The sequence below is a fragment of the Elgaria multicarinata genome, chromosome 9 (assembly GCF_023053635.1).
Source record: "Elgaria multicarinata webbii isolate HBS135686 ecotype San Diego chromosome 9, rElgMul1.1.pri, whole genome shotgun sequence".
Taxonomy (NCBI): domain Eukaryota; kingdom Metazoa; phylum Chordata; class Lepidosauria; order Squamata; family Anguidae; genus Elgaria; species Elgaria multicarinata.
The window spans coordinates 178474-200203 of NC_086179.1; the positions used below are offsets into that span (position 1 = coordinate 178474).

The window sequence follows — 21730 nt, forward strand, 5'->3', positions numbered from 1 at the left end:
GTTTGAACGGATTCAATTCTATGCCTTTGTTCAGGGGTCCAAAGTCATGCTAAGACACCATCCCATCCGTTCCACCCTCAATGTTCGGAAACCTCTGAATGTGGAAGCTCACAAGTATCCCATGGAGAGCCAGAGACATGGCGGGAGCAATCTCCGCCTCCCTCTCCTCCCGCTCAGCCCTTTCATGAGATCGGCTTGTTTGCCTGTCTAGCTGGGAAGATTTGGAAGGGTGGGAAGGAGGCTGGAAAAGCCTCAGGATAACACCCATCCTGGCCTCCCCAAACCCCTCCCTTCTGCCCTGCCCACTTGAGGAGTTCCTGACCTCGGAGAGGCATCAGTCATGGTTCTTTCTGTGTTGGCTGCAAGGAGGAGGAAGGTGGGGGGGGCAGAAGACTGATTCCCGGATCTGAGGTCAGAGTGCTGCCTTCCACGATCCTGGAATCCTCAATCGCCTGTGGGCCCCCCAGACGCTGTCTAGGGAGCATAGAATTGTTCCCTTACACTACTGCTTTGTAACTGTTTAAAACGGTATTGACAACTGATGGGGCCCAGGACACGCTCCATATACCATTTTCAAACCGCTTTCAAAGTGTCATTTCCTGCTCAGTGTAGATCTGGCTTGAGGCTGAAATGGGGATTTACAACAACCCTGCAATGCAGTCCAGGGTTCTAAAGAGTATTCAGAGCCATTAATGGCCAGCAGGCAGTACAGCTGCCACAAATAGCACAGGCGGTAGGAGCCTGCACAAGTTCAGGAGAGGCCCGAGGCCCAGTGATGGCACCCCAGAATCAGGCCTACATTCCTCCCCATCTCTCTCAGGTTGCAGCTTAATCCCGAGGGAACGGAGCTGTGGAACGAGGGGTGACGGGGTTGCGTGGAGATTTTGAGCAGAATGCTAAAGCCCCAAATCTTCACGTCAGACCCCAAGACCAGGCAACCCCAAACTCCGCAGGCTAAAGGCAAAACCCTTCCCAAGTAGGGCTAGTGGGGCTGGTTATGCGTCATGGGGAGCATCATTGACACTGCCTCGTTCTTTAGAGCTGTGCCGTCCTTGTCGAAATGGTTGGCCATGCGCTGAACCACGATGGGCGTAACTCAGGGGAATTGCACACCCACCGTCCCTCTTTCGTGGGGGTTGTAGCTGCATGCTGGTCTCAAAGTGATGAGACATCTGACTTTCCCACAAGGCAAAGCCACAGTTCCAGATACCGTCACAAACTGCCTGAATGTGACTCAACTGGTGTGGCCTGAGCAATTCAGGGGATGAACCCATGTGCTTCAAATTTGGCATACCTAAATTCCTACTTAGGACCTACCATGGTGCTAATTTTTATGTTTGTTTAAGTAATTTCCTTCCCTTTTGGGAAAACTTCTCAAGCCTCTAGTCCTCAACGAGGTTACAGAATTTTTTAAAAAACTGAAAATCTGGGGATGAACCCATATGCTTCAAAGGTGGCATACCTAAAGCCCTGCTTAGGGCCTACCATGGTGCTAATTGTAAGCCTGTGGGCAGGGACTTTTCAAGAAATACTTTTGTAAGCCACCGTGAGAGCCTTTTTTGGCTGAATGGCGGCATAAAAATGCTTAAATAAATAAGTAAATAAATAAAAAAAAATTATGCCTGTACCTGTAATTTCATTTCTTTTTTGGTACATTTTCAAGCTTCTAGTTCTCAACAAGGGTTGAGAATTTTAAAGAACACCTAAAAATCAGGCGATGAACCCATCTGCTTCAAACTTCACATAACTAAATCTCTACTTAGGACTTACCATAGTGCCAAGTTACATGTCTTCACCTTTAAAAATGACAGAGTATTTAATATATATATATTTTTTAACAAGAAAAACCTCACTCAAAAAAAAAATCCTAAAAATCAGAGGATGAACCCATAGGCTTCAAACTTGGCATGCCTAAACCCCTACTAAGGGCCTACCATGGTGCCAAGCTACATGTCTTTACCTTTAAAAATGACAGCATATTTTATTTTTTTTAAAAAAAACCTCCTGAACATCAGGCGATGAACCCATATGCTTCAAACTTGGCATTATGCAATGTGGTTAGCAGCGCTAAGCATGGCTAAAAGTGTCACCTGACACGTGTCTGTGGTTACCATGCTGAAATAATAGAGCCTCAAGTATAGAGTGGCCAGAATTGCCATGGCTGCTCTATACTGCGGGCAATTTCACTGCTCCAGACGGCTGCTTTGCCTAAGCGTCTGCAGAGGCCACCATTTTGCATCGTCGGCAAAGATTTTGATGCTGTTACGTCCGATTCAACAGGCGCGTGTTAAACTCACATTTGCTTCCTCATTGCCCGGCACTTCTTCCCTTTGTTGTCGCTTGTTGATGAGGCGTCCCGTTTGCTTGCTTTGGCCCGCTTATTCCAACGGCCGACACACTCAAAATGGCCGCTGGAGCTGTACTATAAAGAGGACTCACCAACATGGCGGATGGCATTAGCCGGCACAGCAGACACACTCAAAATGGCCACTGGAGCTGTACTATAAAGAGGACTCACCAACATGGCGGATGGCATTAGCCGGCACAGCAGACACACTCAAAATGGCCGCTGGAGCTGTACTATAAAGAGGACTCACCAACATGGTGGATGGCATTAGCCGGCACAGCAGACACACTCAAAATGGCCGCTGGAGCTGTACTATAAAGTGGGTTGCGTGGAGATCTTGAGCAGAATGCTAAAGCCCCGAATCTTCACGTCAGACCCCAAGACCAGGCAACCCACAACTCTGCAGGCTAAAGGCAAAACCCTTCCCAAGTAGGGCTAGTGGGGCTGGTTATGTGTCATGGGGAGCATCATTCACACTGCCTCGTTCTTTAGAGCTGTGCCGTCCTTGTCGAAATGGTTGGCCATGCGCTGAACCACGATGGGCGTAACTCAGGGGAATTGCACACCCACCGTCCCTCTTTCGTGGGGGTTGTAGCTGCATGCTGGTCTCAAAGTGATGAGACATCTGACTTTCCCACAAGGCAAAGCCACAGTTCTAGATGCCGTCACAAACTGCCTGAATGTGACTCAACGGGTGTGGCCTGAAAAATTCAGGTTCCACTTGTGTAAAGAGCCAAGTGGGATAATCTTTACACTTGTGTAAAGAGCCAAGTGGGATAGGCCCCTTCCAACTCTGCTATTCTATGATTCTATGATTAATCTGTGGAGGAAGGAAGGAAGGAAAGAAGGAAGGAAGGAAGGAAGGAAGGGCAGGTGCATGTTTCAGCCCTCAGGGTTCATATAGCTTTTTGTTTTCCTTGAGCATGAATGTTTCCCCCATCGAAACCACAGGGATGGGAAAGGCCCATCACTATTCCAACGTTGCAATGACCATGGGAACCGCCTACCAACGAAAAGAAGGTCCATACACTGCTCCACATCCCACCTCCACCATTCTGCATTGTGTGAGCTGTGGCCCCAATTCTTACACAGATCTGGAAATGCCCAGTGCTGCCCTGTTTTGAGCCCAGATCCAGATCCAGCCAAGCCACATGTGGAAAGCCTGCTTCTTCCTGCCGCTCCTCCTTGCTGGATCAAAAATACCCGCAATGCTCTTCTGCCATCTACTGGACTCTCTCAGAAATTACAATGTGCATCTTTGGAAAATAAAGCGAACACGTGCAAGACAATAATAATCATGTGTCTCAGAGATAGCCACGGGATTGGTAATTTCATCAGTTTTGAAAATACATACAATCAAGGGAACATACCCTAGCTTGTTAAACACTTCAGTTCAGGTAATTTTTTCCCAAAAAGAAAATATATGCGGGCTGACTCAATTGATCCCAAATTCAGGGAATATATAAAGATGTCTGTCACTCCCTATAACACGGCGAGTGGTGCCTCCTAGAATGAAATAAGTTTGTAGGGAATATTTTTTATTTTAAAAAACAAGAAAGCCCAGAAGGCGTCTCATCGTTAGGCACAATGCCAAACTTAAAACTAAAATTCTAACTGCTGATATCTACTTACATAAATCATTGACTGCCCCAACTCCTGTAGGTTCGTAATAAGCGTTTGAAATCCAGTTTGGACCTCCAAGAGGAACGGGGGGGGGGGAGGTGAGGTGGGGCCCATTGAGTACTTCTGTGACAGACGGGTGCCCTACCCACTGTGGGAACTGCGATGGTGACTCTACCACAATGTGCTGAACATGCGGGGATGCCAGCCGTGGCGCAGGGGGTCGGAGGAGGCGGAGGCGTGCGTGCGGCTGCGATGCCAGAAGCTCGCTGTACGGACAGGCGTGACACAGCGGGAGACCATCGAGCACGTTGTTAGCACGTGCCCGGCCTCGAGGCGGATGTGGGAAAACGTTGCGCAAGCGCTCAACTGGCCAGGCCTGCTCACGCATCCGTGGCAAAGTATCGCATGGGGGCAGGAAATGACAGAGGGGGTGCCTGGGCCACGAGTCAAGCAGTCGGGGGGGAGGCAAGGGCAGCAGGGAAGATGCTGGGAGGTGCCCTGGACGATGTCCGTTTGGTCAACCTCTATGTGTTGCTGGCGTTGGGCTTCCAGAGATGGCATGAGATCAGGACACGTGCTGAATGTGATGCTGCAGGCTCGGTGGCAGCGGTGTGCAGCCAGCTGGAGGCGCTTAGTCACCGGGAGAGGGGGAGGTTCCCCTCGCAGAAGTGGAGGCGCCTATGGCCATGGAAGGCGGGAAACCTGGCGCCGCCAATCACGTAAAGGAGACAATGCCCAAAGTGAAAACTAATACAAAAACATTATGAGATAATTGCAGATAGAAATGTTAAACATAGAAACCTTGCCGGCCAGGCGCAGCACTGCCTCCCCCCTCCCTCTAAAATAGATGGCTGGAGTACTAGACTCACGGGGATGTGGGGGGGGAAGAGTTGGGGGGAGGGGAGGGGGGAAGGGAGGAGGGCAGGGGTTAGAGTAAGGGGATTGGGGGTTGTAGTATGGAGGTTGTGTTTTTATGTGTGTAAATTTGAGTTTCAGAGCACAAGGGATCGAAAGAGACTCCAAAAGGGTGAATATGGATAAAAAGATAAAAGTATCAACACTCAATGTTAAAGGTTTGGGGGCAGTCATGAAAAGGAGGAGAACAGAACAAATGTTTAATAAAGAAGGATCTGATATCATAATGTTGCAAGAAACACATCAAGGCTTCGAGAATGTGAATATGATAAAATTAAAATGGCTAGCTTATTATGAAAAGTCGTTAGGGACTTCAAAAAAAATGGAGTGGCCACTTTGATTTCGAAAAAAAGTGGATTCATATTAGAAGATATAAAAAAGGATGATAGTGGTAGATATCTTATGATAAAAGGTAAAATTGAAGGAAAGGTATATACGTTAATTAATGTGTATGCCCCAAATGAGAGACATAGAGTTTTTTATAAAATTATTTAAAGAAATAGAAGAATTTAAGGAGGGGTATGTTATTTTAGCTGGGGATTTTAATATGGTTATGGATAATAGATGGGACAGGTCGAACCCCACTAAGGTTGAAAAGAGGAATAATATAACTATCTTGAATAAATTAGTAAAAGAAAACGATTATTTAGATTCTTGGCGTTTACTCAATGGGGTTAAGCCTGGGTTTTCATACTTTTTCCCAGTTCATCATACATACTCCAGGATAGATTATATTTTTGTCTCAAAAGATTTTGCAACGAAGATTTGTAAAATGGAAATGGGGGTAATAAAGGTAACTGATCACGCTTTGTTAAGTCTAGAATTTGCAGTTAAAAAGAACTATAAAGAGGCATATAGATGGAAATTGAATACAAAAATATTGAAATATAATAAAGTGGTAGAAAAAATTCAGAAGGAATTGTCGGAGTCATGGGAAATTAATGAAAAGGGAGGAACAGTTGGGTCAGTCGTTTGGGACACCATGAAGGCTGTAGTAAGAGGAATTTGTATTAGAGAGACGTGCAATTTAAAAAGACAACAACATGCTGAGCAGGAAAAGCTAGAGACAGAAATTAGAAGTTTGGAGGAAGAATATTGGCAAGGTAAAAATAAATATAAATTAGTAGAAATACAAGCTAAGAAGAAACAATTAGAAAATTTAAATTTAGAGGAGGTTCAAAAAAATTTAATGTATATGAAAAGGGAATATTTTGAAAATAGCAATAGGAATTCTAGATTGCTTGCCAGACTCACACAAAAAGAAAAAGGGAGAAATGGGATAGAAGCATTGAAGGATAATCGAGGGAATTATTGTCATACAATGAAAGTTAAAATAAAAAATTTTCAGAAATTTTATCAGGAATTATATAAGGGTAAAGAAATTCAACAAGAGAAGGTGGAGGAATATATTGGAAGGTTTATAAGGAAGAGAATAAAAACAGCACATAAAAAGCAAATGGAGAAGGTAATAACTCAAAGAGAAGTTGAAGACGTAATTGATAATTTGAAAGTGGGTAAATCACCGGGAGCAGATGGTTTAGGATCAGAATATTATAAAGCTTTTAAAGAATTTTTAGTCCCGAAATTAGTGAAACTTTATAATGCTATATTGTTAGGAGAGAAGATACCTGATTCATGGGAACATTCATTGATAATATTAATTCCAAAACCAGATAAAGATTTGACTAGTCCTGATTCTTATAGACCTATATCACTAATAAATCAGGATGCCAAAAAATTTTCATCTATTATGGCTAAACGCTTAAATAAATTTATATCAGAATATATAGGAGAGGATCAATGCGGATTTGTGGCAGGAAGGCAGATGCATAGTTTAGTGGGAAGAGTTTTAAATGCAATAAATGTAATAAAAAAGTCAAATACTAAGGCAGGAATTTTGGCATTGGATAGTTTTAAGGCTTTTGATTGTGTGAGCTGGCAGGCATTAAAGATTATTGTAGATAAAATGGGATTTGGAAATAAATTTAAAAATATAATAGAACAGCTATATTCCCAAAATACAGCTGTAGTGGTGGTAAACGATGGACTCACTGAAAAGATTCGACTAGCCAGAGGTACAAGACAAGGATGTCCGCTCTCGCCGGTCCTGTTTGTAATGGTTATGGAAGTATTGGCTAATGCATTAAGGGATGATGAAGAGATAGAAGGAATTGGAGAGGTAAGGGAAATAAAGTTGAATATGTTTGCGGATGACACCTTATTGACTATTAAGAACCCAATAAGAAAAATAGAAAGAATTAAATATCAATTGAGGGAATTTGAGGAAATTACAGGGTTAAGAATAAATTGGTCTAAATCAGAGATGATGTTGTTTAACTATACTAAGAAAGAAGAAAAGGAATGGGAACATAAAGGAATAGAAATGAGAGTTAAGGAGGAGATTAAATATTTGGGAATTAAACTTACAAAAAACCTAGAGAATTTAGAAAAGGAGAATTTAATGAGGTTAAAGAAAGAGGTATTAGAAAAATAGGAAAAATATAAAAGATTAAATTTATCTTGGTTTGAAAGAATAGCATTAATAAAAATGAAGATTTTAGCTAAAATTAATTTTGTGTTTAGGATGTTACCAATAAAAATCTCAGAAACTGAGATAAAAAGTTGGCAAAATATTATTAATAAATATTGTAATGGAGAAAAGAAAGCGAGGATAAATAAGAATAATTGGTATCTAAGCCAAAAAAAGGGTGGATTGGGTCTCCCAAATATAAAATTATACTATGTAGCAAATAGATTAAGACACATTGTAGAAGCAATTATAGGAGTAGGAGATTTATATTGGATGGAGGAAAAAACTACAAGTAATGTAGAGATGAGTTTGGAAAATGTCTTTTTTAAGGAAGGAGGGAGAAAGTGGGTTGGAAGTATAGATAATCCACTCCTGAGGACTCATTGGGAAATTTGGAGTAAATTTAAAGGGAAGCTGCTTCCGAGCAACTCTCCCTTAGCACCGATAATAATGTTAAAGAATTTCCCAGAGGATCTGAAGGGTAGATTATGTAAAATATTAAAAGAGAAAAATAAAATGAAATTAAAGGATTGGTTAAGAGATATAAAAACAAGAGAAGATATGGAAAATTTGTTAAAGGAGAAAAAATTATCTTGGTTAGAGTATGGGCAATTAGAACAATGGAATAAAAAGTGGATTAAATACAATAGAGTTTGCAGAGGGATGACGAAGTTTGAAGAGTTAATAGTAAATAAGGAAAAAGGTAAAGGAGGTAGTATAGTTTTAAAAGGGTTAATGAGCGAAATATATAAAATATTGTTAGAAAAGGAGTTAAGGGATAGCTCAGGGAAAATGGTATGGGAGACAGATTTGAAGGTACAAATAGGGCGACAGAGAGTGTTAAGAAGTATGTCGGTGAGAATAAAGGATAACTATTTTAAAATTTTGTGGAGGTGGTACCTAACCCAGATAAGATTGAATAAGATAAATGAGCAGCATTCAGCAAATTGTTGGAGAGGTTGTGGGGAAAAAGGAACGTATTTACATATGTGGTGGGAATGCAAATATGTGCAAAGATTATGGAAGATGGTGTTTTTAGAAATTGAAGAAATAGTGGGAATGAAAATAGAACAAACACCAAAGATTGCATTGCTGTCACTATTTGAAGATTTAAAATGTGGAAAAGAAACTAAAGAATTGATATCGAGTTTGCTGACTGCAGCACGATTGATGGTAGCTAGGAACTGGAAGATTCAAGGGGAATATTCTATTGAAGAATGGTACAAAGAAGTATGGGATATAGCTATTAATGATAAACTGACTTGTAATATTAAGTGGAGAAAAGGCATAACTAAAATAAATGAGTTTGAAGGAATCTGGAAACAGTTCCTAATATTTGTGTTTACTAAGGGAAGTGGGAAACCGCCAGCAGAAGAAACGATCAGATTTTGGAATCAGGAATGATCCCGAGGTGGGGGGTGCACTTTCATGTTAAGAATGATGATGTTGTAGTAGGATAATGTATAGGTAATACTTATTCAACATATATGTACTCAACGTTTATTCAATATGTATGTAGCAGATGTTTGATGTTTCTTTTATTTTTTATTACTGTAATGTTGTATGTTTAATTAATGTAGAAAATAAAAAAATATTAACAAAAATAAATAAATAAATGTAAGTGCAAATCCTGTGGCGGAATGTGCCGCGACTCACACGTTAACGCAATGACGGAACAATGGGTTAACGGGTCGCGGCCAATGGGATTGAGAACCACAATCGGCTGAGGTTATACGCTAAGGTAGCTAGAACGAAGGAATTCCAGAACACACTAGGGGATCAGCCCAATGGAGTAACCTCTACTCCCTTCTAAATGAGGAGGAGGAGGAGTACCTAGGACGGATGCTGGAGGATATTCCAGATGCTAGAGATCGCAGGAAACGCTACGTTGTTAGATTCCAATATGTGGGGGCTGAAGCCATTAAAGACACGAGGGAATACTTGGCGAAGGTCCTTTTGACGGATGCCTTAAATTTTGACAAAAATGACATACTGGTGCTCATGCAACTTCCAGGGTCTCAGGAAACAGACGTCTGCTTGACTTCTGAGCGGGCGTACAGAAAATTTTGGTCGGTTTGCAGGAAGGCTCACAGAGGCGATCCCACCCTGTTGTCAGGATTCGATGTTGTTCCGCTATTCTGGGAGGGCACAAAAGTGCTGTCGCCTTCTGGACCACGACGATTCCGGAGGAAAACGTGGGCCTTTGGGTATCCCAGTACGCGAATATCGTTATGGGACTGGAAAAAAAGACAGACAGGCATGGGTTTTGGACAGGTGAATATCGGTTCGTAGTAGCTTTTAAAGCTACGGAGGCGGATAAACACGAAGGACAAATTCCAAAGTACTTTTTCCTGGGTTCTGAAAGGGGTATAACCAGGTATAGTGGCCAACCCGCAACATGTTTCCAATGCGGAGTGTATAGCCACCGCAGGAGAAACTGCACAACGACGCTGTGCTCTAAGTGTGGAACCAGGGGACATCTGACAGCTTCCTGTCATAAGAGCATCACGTGCAACCTTTGTAAGGAACTAGGCCACATGTACTTTTGGTGCCCTAGATCCCAATATAACGTAGAAGATACAGATAGGTGGAACAAAGCAAGTAGGATAGCTAAAATGGGGAAGGAGAGAGCGGCTGCGCAAACAAGGAATAGGACAGAAAAAGAGGGAGACCCAGAAAAAAGAGAACAAAACAGGCAAAACCGGAGAGAAATCTAGGTAAGGGAAGCAGACGAGATACATCAAAGAGACAGGGAGAGCGGTAAAAGAAGGGAAGGTGGCAATGAGGAGAGAGATGAGTGGAATACAGTGCAAAGGAAAGGGAGTAAACCCACACAAAAATCAGGGACGGCTATGGAAAATGCCCTCTTAACTCAAAATAAATTTGCAGCGTTAGGTGAAGAAATAGAAGGAGAATTATCTGATCAGGAATTTTATGATACTGTAGAGGAGGCTAGGGGCGTTCTAAGGGAGGATAAAAAAAAGCAAGGAAAAGACACCTCATCAGAAGGAAATGTCAGACTTCGAAACGAGTCAGATAATTCAAGATATGGAAGCGGGTCAAAAAGAGGATTTAGAGGGAGCTCAACCAGAGAGTTTGCCTGGAAAAGAGCAAAGAATAAAAAAGAAAAAGAAACGGAGGGTAGCTGCAGAATCGGGGTCGAAGGAAGGGAAGGAGCGAAATGTCTCGTTCGATGCAATGCTCGATTTAGAGCGACCTGTGCAGACTAAAGTTAGACACACACCTGGGGCTTCGCGGATTGATAAAGTAGTCGAGCTTACCCCAAATGTTATTCAAACGGGTTTGGAATTACAAGGTTTACGGGACGCTGAGGCGGTAACCCTCCAGCATCCGTTAGTCCCTTATCCCCTCTCTCCTCCTCCTCCTCCCCCTTCTCCAAGTGAGGCTACACCTCAGAATTTTTCTGAGGGGGGCGTAGATGAAATGGAGGTTACGACAGAACTTAGAGCAACAGTGACTTGATTGGATATTATTTTCATAAGTAGGTTAAATTAAGAGATAATATCTATAAGTTTAGTTCAGTTTTGTTAATTTTGGTTATCTTATCCATATAATATTTGTTTAATTTTTATTTAACATTAATTATGGCCACACTCAACATCCTAACATGGAACGCACGAGGTTTACGTCAAAAAAAGAGGTGGGATGAAATCACCCCGCTCTTAGCTAAGCTCCGTTATGATATTATGATCCTACAGGAGACCCATGTTTGTAATGAACAACAACGTAGCCATGCACAGAAATTGTGGTCTTTAGGACCGTCGGTATGGTCATACGGAGAAGAACTCGGTGCAGGGGTGGCAGTTTTATTTAGAGAGAGAAATAATTTAACGACTGATTTTGTGTTGGATGCTCTTCCTGGAAGGTTGCTCGTTATCGATTTTACCTTGGATGACCTAACGGAGGATGGCCTTAAGATTCAAAAGACCTTTAGACTATGTGGACTTTATGCACCCGTTGATAGTTCACAAAGAAAAAGTTTTTGGGGACATTTAAAAAACTATTGCATCACCCGATGCCGTTTGATCATAATGGGTGATTTTAATAATAGATCTCAACTTTTTGATAGGATCCAACCGGTAAACAAAAAAAACCCAAATAAAATGCTACCTTTGACAGCAGAAGAAAGGGACTTAGAAAAGTTCCTATCGCTTCATAACCTTCAGGATAAAGCTTTAGATGTTACAAATTACTTAGATTTTTTTCCAACGTTCGTTAGAAAGGCTTTTGCAGATAAATATCCAGAATTAGATGGGGTAAGATTCACCTTTTATACGAGTTATATGACAAGTAGACTAGACAGGGTCAGAGCTCCTATGGAGATGAAAACAGAAATGCCGAATTCTTGTCACCCCATGGTCAGATCATGCTACCTTAGCTGTTGAATTGAGCATGGGTCGGATCTACCCTAGGGGGAAACCCCTGTGGAGACTCGGACCCAAGATGCTGGCAGATAGGACTTGTAAGGAAATAATAGCTTCCACAATGGAGAGTATGTTGACTCTGTTCGACCTCTACAGGGACGAATTGCCAGAATGGTGGGAAAGGTCCAAAAGATGAATCAGGAAGAGGTGTCACAATTATGAAATTAGAGTCAATACACGGGAACTCCAAAATTACCAAGAGGCGTTTTTTCAATTTCTAAAGTGCCACAGTAAATTGAAACGGGGACAGCCATACAGCAAGAAAATGCTGATTCGGTCAAAGGAGATTATTGCTCAGTTTCATCATAACCAAAGGAAAAATAGGGTCAATTACAAAGATTATAGAGCGAAGGGTGGGATTGTCGATGTGGAGGAGTGGGCTAGGGCACGTAGTCCCAAAACCCCAATAGAAATGAAGGGTTTGCGACTAAAAGAGCAAGATAAGGTAGTTTTTCATCCACACGCTATGTTGTCGATCATGGAGCATTATTATCAACAAATGTATACCTCCAAAGATATAGAATTGAGGAAGATAAAACAATTCTTAAGAGGAATCCCACCAGATAAAGCGAGGACACTTTATGATAATTTAACAGAAGCAGAGGTTCAAATGCTAATGGCACCCATCCGAGAAGAGGAGGTTAGACAGGCTATTATCACTGGGAAAAGTAAATCTGCCCCGGGTATGGATGGATTCGGATATAATTTTTATAAAACCTTTCAAAATTTTTATAATTTTTATAAAACCTTTGTCAAAGGCTTTGTCCCGCCTTTGACAAAGGTCTACAACTCACTTTTGGCTCGAGAGAGATTGACTGACTCCTTTTATCAAGGGATTTTAATATTTTTCCCCAAGCAAGGTGGTTTGACACTACTGGTGAATTGGAGACCCATTGTTTTGACAAATATAGATTATCGCCTTTTGGCTAAAATAATGAATAATAGATTGGCTAGTGTAGCGCAAAAATTGGCATTGAGTTGTCAGACTAGTGCTGTCCCAGGTATGACAGACTCTCTCTGTCTTTTGAGGGAGATTTTTCATTTGGTCCAGAAAGGTAAATGGGAAGGTAAAATTCTCTTATTGGATCAAACAAAAGCTTTTGATACCGTTCATCACCCTTTTTTGTGGGAAGTTCTACGATGGAAGGGACTTCCACCCCTGTACGTACAATTTTTAAAATTGTTGTACAATTTTTAAAATTGTTGTACAATGAAGTTACAGTCACCCCTCCAAATCAATGGCTATAGGGAGAAATACATTAGTTTGAAATCAGGAGTGAGACAGGGGTGTCCTTTAAGCCCTCTCTTGTATATTTTAGTATTGGATTCAGTTCTCTGTCACCTGCAGCTAGAGGAGAAGATCGTAGGAATTCGCTCATCTCTCCCAACTGGCCAACTGGTACAAATTAAATTTGTGGCCCACACCGATGACATAGGACTCAAAGCAAAAATAGGCATGTGGAAGAAATGGCACCTAACGGTTTACCAGAAGTCCGTTTACATTTGGACATACGTATTGCCGGTTGCAACAAACATGGCAGTGGTCTACCCCCCTCCAGAGTCTGTGTTGAAGGAAACGGATAAAGTGCTTTTTATGTTTTTGTGGGGAATGGCGACGTTTCCTTTGGCGAGGGCAATTGCATATAGACAAATAGATCAAGGTGGATTAGGATTCCCAGCTGTACGTTTAAAACTGTTTAGCATTTTTCTTAGTTACAATTTTGGTAAATATGCACAATGGGAGGAACGATGTACACAACCGCAGATGTGGATGAGTCTTTTTGCCTACCACTGGACTGACAAACCATGGGCAGAGAAATGGCGGAGGGAACACGTCTTGGGTTTTGTAATTTCACCAAAGATGAGACTCCAAGGACCAGAATATTTAAGAGAAGTATACAGTGTTATTAAAAAATATAAAGTCCAGGCAAAATAGTTTAGCACGAGTATAGGTGATATTAAAAAAATTAAACAAGTTGTGTATAATGAATTGTTAGAAGTTAATTACTTAAGACCACAGATGGAAAAATGTTGAATAGAGATAACCTTTCCAAATATTTAAAGGAACCGATGTATCCTATTGACTACTTTAAGGATAAGAGGGTACTGTTTCAGTTATGGGACTTGAGATGAAGATTATACCATCAAGTGTATAATCTACAAGGGACGAGACCGGGGCTGGCTGAGTCGGCACAAACCTGTCCAAGGCTACAATGTCAAAGAACAACTATTGTAAAAGGGACAGTGCAAAAAGGGACAATGCAACACTTCGTCAAAGACTGCCCTGCATCACTTGCGACATGGAAAGCGATATCCACAGCCCTGGACTGGCCAGATCTTGCTTCTCAAGATTGGGAAACGATCACATCAGGCAATGAGCCCACGCCTCCTTTGAATGGACCCAGGAAACAAGTACCTCGGAAAAGAAGATGGGGAGAGGATAAAAAGGTGGTGCGATCCTTTTGGACAGTACCGTGGACTACAGTAAGGTCGATTAACCTGTTTATAATTACGGCATTGGTTTACCAAAGACAAAGGGAGATAAAGGCAAAGTATTTGGTGAATGAAGCAAGTGCTGTAACTTTTGTTCAGACAAAAATTAAAAACTTTAGTAGAGAAGAGAAAGGAAGGATTTCCCCAGTTTGATGGAGGAAACTTTGGCCTTGGTTATCCAATGCCGGTGCATCGATTACTTAAGGTTATACAAAAATGTCATTAGTGAATATAACTTGAATGATATATTAGTGGTAACTGATATTGAGTTTGTTCTGACTCTATACTGTTAGCTTCACCCTACCCGGTGCCTGTTTACACTTCCCTGTGCCTGTTTGCATTCTCTTTCCCTCCTCATTGTTTACTACAACTTTATTAGATTGTAAGCCTATGCGGCAGGGTCTTGCTATTTACTGTGTGTAATCTGTACAGCACCATGTACATTGATGGTGCTATATAAATAAATAAATTAATAATAATAATAATAATAATAATAATAATAATAATAACTTTAGGGACTGAACAAATGTATTGGTAAAACCCAAAGCCAAAAGTCAAAAGAGTGTATCATATTTGTGAAGGTATCTTGAATGTAGATGTAAAATTATATGTAGAATGATTTTAATTTAATAAAAAAATTGAACCTAAAAAACAAAATTGAACCTAACCCCAACCCCAACCCCATCCCTAACCCCTCATGATTTCAAAGAAAAGCTTGGAAGTGACTTTAGAATGACCAGAATCCCAAAATTCTGGTTCTTCAGCTCCTTCCCACCACAAAATCCTGACTTGAAGGAACCCCCTACATATTTTGGAACACAGCGTCTAAAATGGGAGTGAGAGGTGGGGGAGGTCACTGATGCCTGGATAAATGCAACTTTTCTCTCTCTTATAAATGGAACTTACTGAGCAAATTCCCAAAGAGTGGAATAACAGCATCAAGAACATTCTATGCAATGGGACTAGCTGGATGCTTCGCTGCCTAGTGGCCTGTGATGTCAAAGCATTCCATCACCATGGATGCACACAACTTTCCATGGTTGCCAGTCACTTACAAGGAAACTGTTCCACACCTGATTCTTATGCATTGTCTTCACTTTTAAAAGTCCCCTGATTGGAAGTAGTTTTTTGGCAGGTAAGCAATGGCAAAGATGACTTCACAATCCATATTGGTGAGATCAATGGGCTTCTTGGGGGAGGGGCACAGGAGCTTTCTCCTCTTGCATGAACTTTGTCTTCACCATGTACACGACAGCTTGGGGTGTCACTTTTCTTTCCAGACTAGTAGCATTGGTCTCTTGCCTTACCACCCTCCACCAGTTCAGCCCTGGCCCCCAAAAGTACACCAGTAGCAGCCAAACCACCCTGGCCTTGCTGAGAGCCTGGGCTGATGCTGGCTGGCCTGTGCTTGGGTATCCTGCATCTCTCTCTCTCCATGCCACAGGCATCTCACTAGCCACTGAGCTTCTTCTGAAAGTCAAGGGGGAAACAGTTTTTTGGAGCTTATGAAAAGAACGACCTGACCACTTATGTCCTCCAGCTCCACTCACTACAGCCAATCCAAGAAACATAGACTAGGGGCTTGTTCTAGACCAACCCTCAGTTAACATTTCTTTGACAAATCAAGACACCTGCTGATCATTGCACCCATCAAAAAGCTCAGAATTCCATAATTAAAATGCTCTATGACATGTAAACTGAGATGCAATCCAGACAAGATGGGAGGTACGGTTAGGAGAGGTCTGCCTGCCAGGCTCTGTGTTGTTATCTAGAAAATAATACTTCTTCATGCAGTGCATAGCTAAATTATGGAACTCAGTACTGCAGGATGTAGTGATGGCCACTAATCTGGATGGCTTTAAAAGGGGGTTGGATAAATTCCTAGAGGTGAAGGCTAACCATGGCTACTACCCCTGATGGTTGTGTAGTGAGAGGGTGCTGTTGCACTATGTCCTGCTTGTTCATCCCTAGGCAATGGCTGGTTGGCCACTGTGTGAACAGAGTGCTGGGCTAGATGGACCCTTGGTATGATCCAGCATCAGGGCACTTCTTATGTTCTTAATGCATTCATTACCAGGAGTCACCATAGATTTTTCAGGAATAAGTTATCTCCTTTTTATTTATATAAGAATTGGTAGTTTGGTAGCCTATGGGTAGCTGTGGACATCTTGATTTCAGCAAAGCATTTGAGAAGGTTTCCTATGATCTCCTCCTCGACAAGATGGTAAAATGTGGGTTGGACACTATGACTATTAGTGGATCTACACCGGACTATGCAACCATATTCAACAAGTGCTCACTAATGGCTCGGTACCCTCCTGGAGGGAGGTCTCGATTGGAGTGCCACAGGCCTCTGTCTAGCATTCTGGTCAAACAGTGGCCACCGAAGCACATGCACCTTTACCCTTGTGTAAATGGGGCCTTTACAGCCACCATTCATGCAGCACAATTTCATCATGAGGGAGGACAGCTGCTGAGTGCTTTCCTGGCCAAGCTGAGCCTGAGAAGAAGCTCGTTTGGCCCAGTGATAAGGCAGGTTCAACTGTTCACCCACCCCTACATATAACCATCAGGGCTAGTAGCCATTAATAGCTTTCTCCTCCAGGAATATCTCTAACTGCCTTTTAAAACCATTGAAATGGGTAGCTGTAACTTATGCCTGTTATTGTAATGTATATGCTCATATCATTATGTGTTACCCAGGTAACACAAGGGCTAATAATATGATAGTGAGTGAAAGGTGGGAGGGGCTTATGGGTGTGTGAGGATTCTAACTTTACATAAAGGGGGATCTGACAGTCAGGGAAATAGCGCTTAAGTATTGAAGAAACAGCATCTAGTTAGTGGGATTTGTGCATAGGATTTTACACGGGGTAGAGTAGGTAGAGAAATCAAGACAAAACATTAATATCTTCTTATATGAAATAGATCTCTCTCTCTCTCTCTCTCTCTCTTAGAAATAAAAACTCCCATGTGTTGACTGTATTATTATGCTACTGTTATTAAATCTATTCCTTTGTTACTTCTCCTAGTGTGGGTTGAGGGAACCAGTAAGGCATATTGGCGGTCTACTGCCATTGGGCTTGTTTTCTCTGGGCATAATATAGCTCGAGGAAAAGGAGGGTCTGAAGGACCCGAAGGGCTTCGTCTTTGTTGGGAAGTCCTGTGCCTCTTTCTTCTGCACATTTGGCATAGGCTTCTCATCCTTGGTTTCTGCTAGGACTTTGTCCGAGGAGCCAGTGGGCACGTGCCTCCCCATGGATGGGGCACTCGCCAGGCTGGATTTTGTGTTTCCGCCTACGCCCCCTATTTCTCTCAGCCGTACGATCTCCATGCCACAAAACCCTTGCTCCCAGCAGGAAGGAATCCAGGGAAGGGTCTGCAAGAACGGCTGCTGCAGTGGCTGCTTCCCACGCAATCTCCTGTGCAGTTTTCCCCATGGATCTGTCTTGAAGCAGGCTGTTTGCCTGCATGAAGACACCATGTGCAACTACAGGAGATGTGGCAGCCGCCCAGAGGGACATAGCCGAGGTTTCAAAACATCTATGAAGGCTGGATTCAGCCTGTACATCAAGCAGATCCATTAGTAATTCCATGTACTCTTAAGGCTCGGGAATGCCTTTGAGTGAGAGTGCCCACCGGATCATTTATCCTCAGTGTGGCCAAGTCCCGCGTAACGTCCTCATGCAGGCAGTAAAATGTGTTGCGATTGTGATGTTTGCCCTGGGCTTGGCTGACCTTGCCCATTCCTTGCGCAGGATTTCCTCGAGGTTCAGTGGCAAGGGCAGCCCTGGGTTCGATGGGGGGTTGGGGCTGGGAAGGCAGCAGGCTATCGCTACCCCAGGCCTGGATAGGAGGTGGGACCTCCTCCTGGTTGGTCAGCTTAAGGATGCCAAGGCAGCTGGCAATCATCTTGGGAAGGCCTCTGGGTAGAAGAGGCGAACCGGGAACAGCTTCTCTTCGTACGTGTCTGCCTATGGATGCTCCCCTTCTTCAGTGTCTACTACGCTTGAGGCCATGGGAGAGGAGATCTGCAGCTCAGGGATTCAGAGGAGTAGGGGGAAGGAGAATAGATCCTGTCTCTATGCTTCTCTGTTCTCTGCCTCTTGGCCCTCTGCTTTGGGCTTGGGGGAGAATGGGATCTAGCCCGCTTCATTTGGGGGTAATGGGCCTGATTGCTCTGTGCACATCTGGCAAGTCTCGCTCCCTCCCCAAGAACCTCCTTGGAGAATTGAGGAGGGAAAAAGCCTAACACTGGAGGAGCATGAGTGTGAAGGGCTGTGCTGGTTTTGGTGTGGTTTCTGTCTGGAATTGCTTCTATAGCAGCCTCAGCGGGGATGGTGTCCCTGGTGGGAAGCTATTCCTGGAACTGGGCCTGGGATGCCTATACCTGGCCAGGCGCCCTTCTTGTTCTTTCTTCCCTTTAAGGGCTGTTTTGTCTCTGATCTGGTGGATCTAGGACCTTCCTCATGGCCTCAGCTAATTCCGAGGATCCTGGGGATGAGGGGGGAGACTGCTCCTTCTGCCTAGCCCATCTGCCAGAGCAGGATAGGATGGGGGGAAACAGGCTGCTCCATCCCCTTGGAGATGTCCCTGGGACAGGCAATAAGACCATCGGGCAGTCAATTGCCACCTTAATCTCACTCCGTGAGGCCCAGCAGGCCGGTCTCCCTGGGGCATGAGCTGGTTGCATTGCAGAGCCCCCCACCCTGGGTGCCAATATGGCAGTGGAAGATGGGGCCACTCCTTAACCCATCTCTGCTGCTGTTGCTGTCACTGTTCCTCCTATCTGTCCATCAGGCACTGCGCTCTCTATGCTGTGTTTGTGCGAGGGGTAGATCCCTGGAGGCCCCAGTATGGCTCAGCAGCTCCTTGGGGCACCTATCCAGTGTGGGGAAAGAGAGAGGGTGCAGGCCCGCTGCTATAGCTTCACTTCTGCTGGTGCTGCCTGCTTCCTCCTCTCAGTGGTCTGGAGTCAGCCTGGTCACCCACACACCCCCAGCACATCGGTGCAACGGTGAGCAGTAAGCCTGAGGTTCTGGTGGCTTCCCTGGTGGTGAAAAGACGTGGGCTTGGTGGCTTCCCCCAGTGCACCTGTGCAGTGGTGGGTAGGAAGACTGTGGGAGTAGGGGGACCACACCTCAGTCCCACAACTCCTTCTCACGCACTGTCCAGCCAGCCAGCCAGCCAGCCAGCCACCATATCCACTTCTTCCTCCTTTTTTCCTGCACTCACAAATGAGAGCCCGAAGATTCTGTTTCCCACCTCAAGTCATGGAGTAAAACTTTAGGATGGGGAGGGGCACCTCCTCTGGGAAGATCAAAATGCAGTTGGCCTTCCCAGCTGCAGAAGTGGGGGCCTTCCTAAGCTAGCTGGCCTCCTGCAATCGGGGGAGAAATGGCTGGTTCTAAAATGATTGTTAGCTGCCTTGCGTACCATTCCGCCCCCTTCAGTCCAATGCTATAAATTCAAGAGATTGTGTTAACATCCCAATCTCTTTCATTTTCTCAGCACATCACTTGACACAACATGGCTCCCAAAAGAACCAAGTCAAAAGACAAGAGAGGCATGGCCAAGGCGCAAAGCACTTCTTGCCAGTTCATCAATGAGAGGGAGCGGTACCTGCAGAAGGAATATGGCATCCTGTCGGAGCATGTCAACACATACACACAGCGCGTGGAGCACTTCCAGTCGGAAAATGAGTTCCTGGACAAGGAAGCCCAGCAGATCCGAGAGAACAGCAAAGCCTACCTCGCCTATTTAGCCAAGCGCACCCTCAAATGCCAGAACGCCATCATTACCCTGAATGATCAGAATCGTTCAGACCTGGCCTATGTCCTAAAGCAGAAGGAAGAGCTGACCTCACAGTACACGGACAAAGAGAAAGAAGTGAGAAGCCAGCTGATAGAGATGGAGACCAAGTACTCCCTCATGACCAAGGAAGTGGAAGAGCTGAAGCCCTTCAAGGAACTGCAGTCAGAGCAGCTGGCCCGGATCAGGGAGCTGGAGAAAGAGCTGCTGGCCATGAAAATCCTGCACTCGGAGCAAATGCACAAAGTCAAGAGCCGATTCCTGCAGCAGAAGGCAGAATACGAGATTCAGTCCCAGCATGAAGTGCAAGCTCTAGCCAAGAGGGCCGAGAAGGAAGCGGTGCGAAGTCTGATCCAGCACACCAAACAGGTGAAAGCCGAAAACTGGCGCCTGCGCAATGAACTGCTGAACCTCATCAAACGGGCCCAAGGCCTGAAAGGCATCGTGCGTCAGCTCAGAGAACAAAAGGAACAGCTGCTCCGGGAGCTCCTGTACGGTCAAGAGCTGGCACACCTGCGCCACTGGCTAACTCAGCAAGGGCGCCCAAGATGCCTCACTTCCCACGGAAGCGCAAGAGCTGGGAACAGATCAAGCGCCACTCCAGCTACCGGTCAGCAAGGACCCAGAATCTCCCGCGCGTGTCGAACTGGCAGCAGAGAACTTCCTAGCCCCTCAGATTCCAGCGGCCAGTGGTGCGGGACCCAGAGTGCTCCTCTAACAGAGCTGTCTCCGGAGCATGCACAGCCTGAATCAAGACAGGAGTTGTGACGGCCCACATTATTGACCTGTCAAGAGTGTTTAAGATGCCCATGAGGACTGACAGGGGCCCACTTTTGTGTTGACGTTATCGACAGGAAGGGCTTATTGCGATTGTTATAGCCTATTTAGAAATTAATTGGTACTAGAGTTTTATAATGAGGGATTCTTGTGTTGTGAGCTGCTTTGGCATAATAAAGAGATGGTGATGGTGATGATGATGATGATGATGATGATGATGATGATGATGATGATGATCTAGCCATGGGGTGGGTAGAGCCTGCTGACCATCTGCTTACATCCAAGCAAGCCAATCAATATTGTAGCTTCAGCCAACAGCAACACAGCCACGGACTAACAATGTTACCAGCAATGCTGTAAGATCCACTAGCCCTCTATTATTATTATTATTATTATTATTATTATTATTATTATTATTATTATTATTTATTTATTTATTTATTTATTTATATAGCACCATCAATGTACATGGTGCTGTACAGAGTAAAACAGTAAATAGCAAGACTCTGCCTCATAGGCTTACAATCTAATAAAATCATCGTAAAACAATAAGGAGGGGAAGAGAATGCAAACAGGTACAGGGTAGGGTAAGCAGGCACAGGGTAGGGTAAAACTAGTAACAGTAGAAGTCTGCACAACATCAAGTTTTAAAAGCTTTAGGAAAAAGAAAAGTTTTTAGTTGAGCTTTAAAAGCTGCGGTTGAACTTGTAGTTCTCAAATGTTCTGGAAGAGCGTTCCAGGCGTAAGGGGCAGCAGAAGAGAATGGACGAAGCCGAGCAAGGGAAGTAG

At 43.9% G+C, this 21730-nt stretch overlaps 1 protein-coding gene across 1 annotated transcript; it reads left to right on the forward strand.

Moving 5' to 3' along the window:
* Positions 1–19882: 19882 nt before the first annotated feature.
* LOC134403905 (coiled-coil domain-containing protein 166-like) lies at positions 19883–20932 on the forward strand. Its single transcript, XM_063134438.1, has one exon. It carries the CDS (start codon positions 19883–19885, stop codon positions 20930–20932), a length of 1050 nt encoding a protein of 349 aa, XP_062990508.1.
* Positions 20933–21730: the final 798 nt, after the last annotated feature.

Bases quoted from the DNA above. Each gene is read 5' to 3' on its own strand.
- LOC134403905 (XM_063134438.1), top strand. From the start codon at position 19,883: ATGGCTCCCAAAAGAACCAAGTCAAAAGACAAGAGAGGCATGGCCAAG.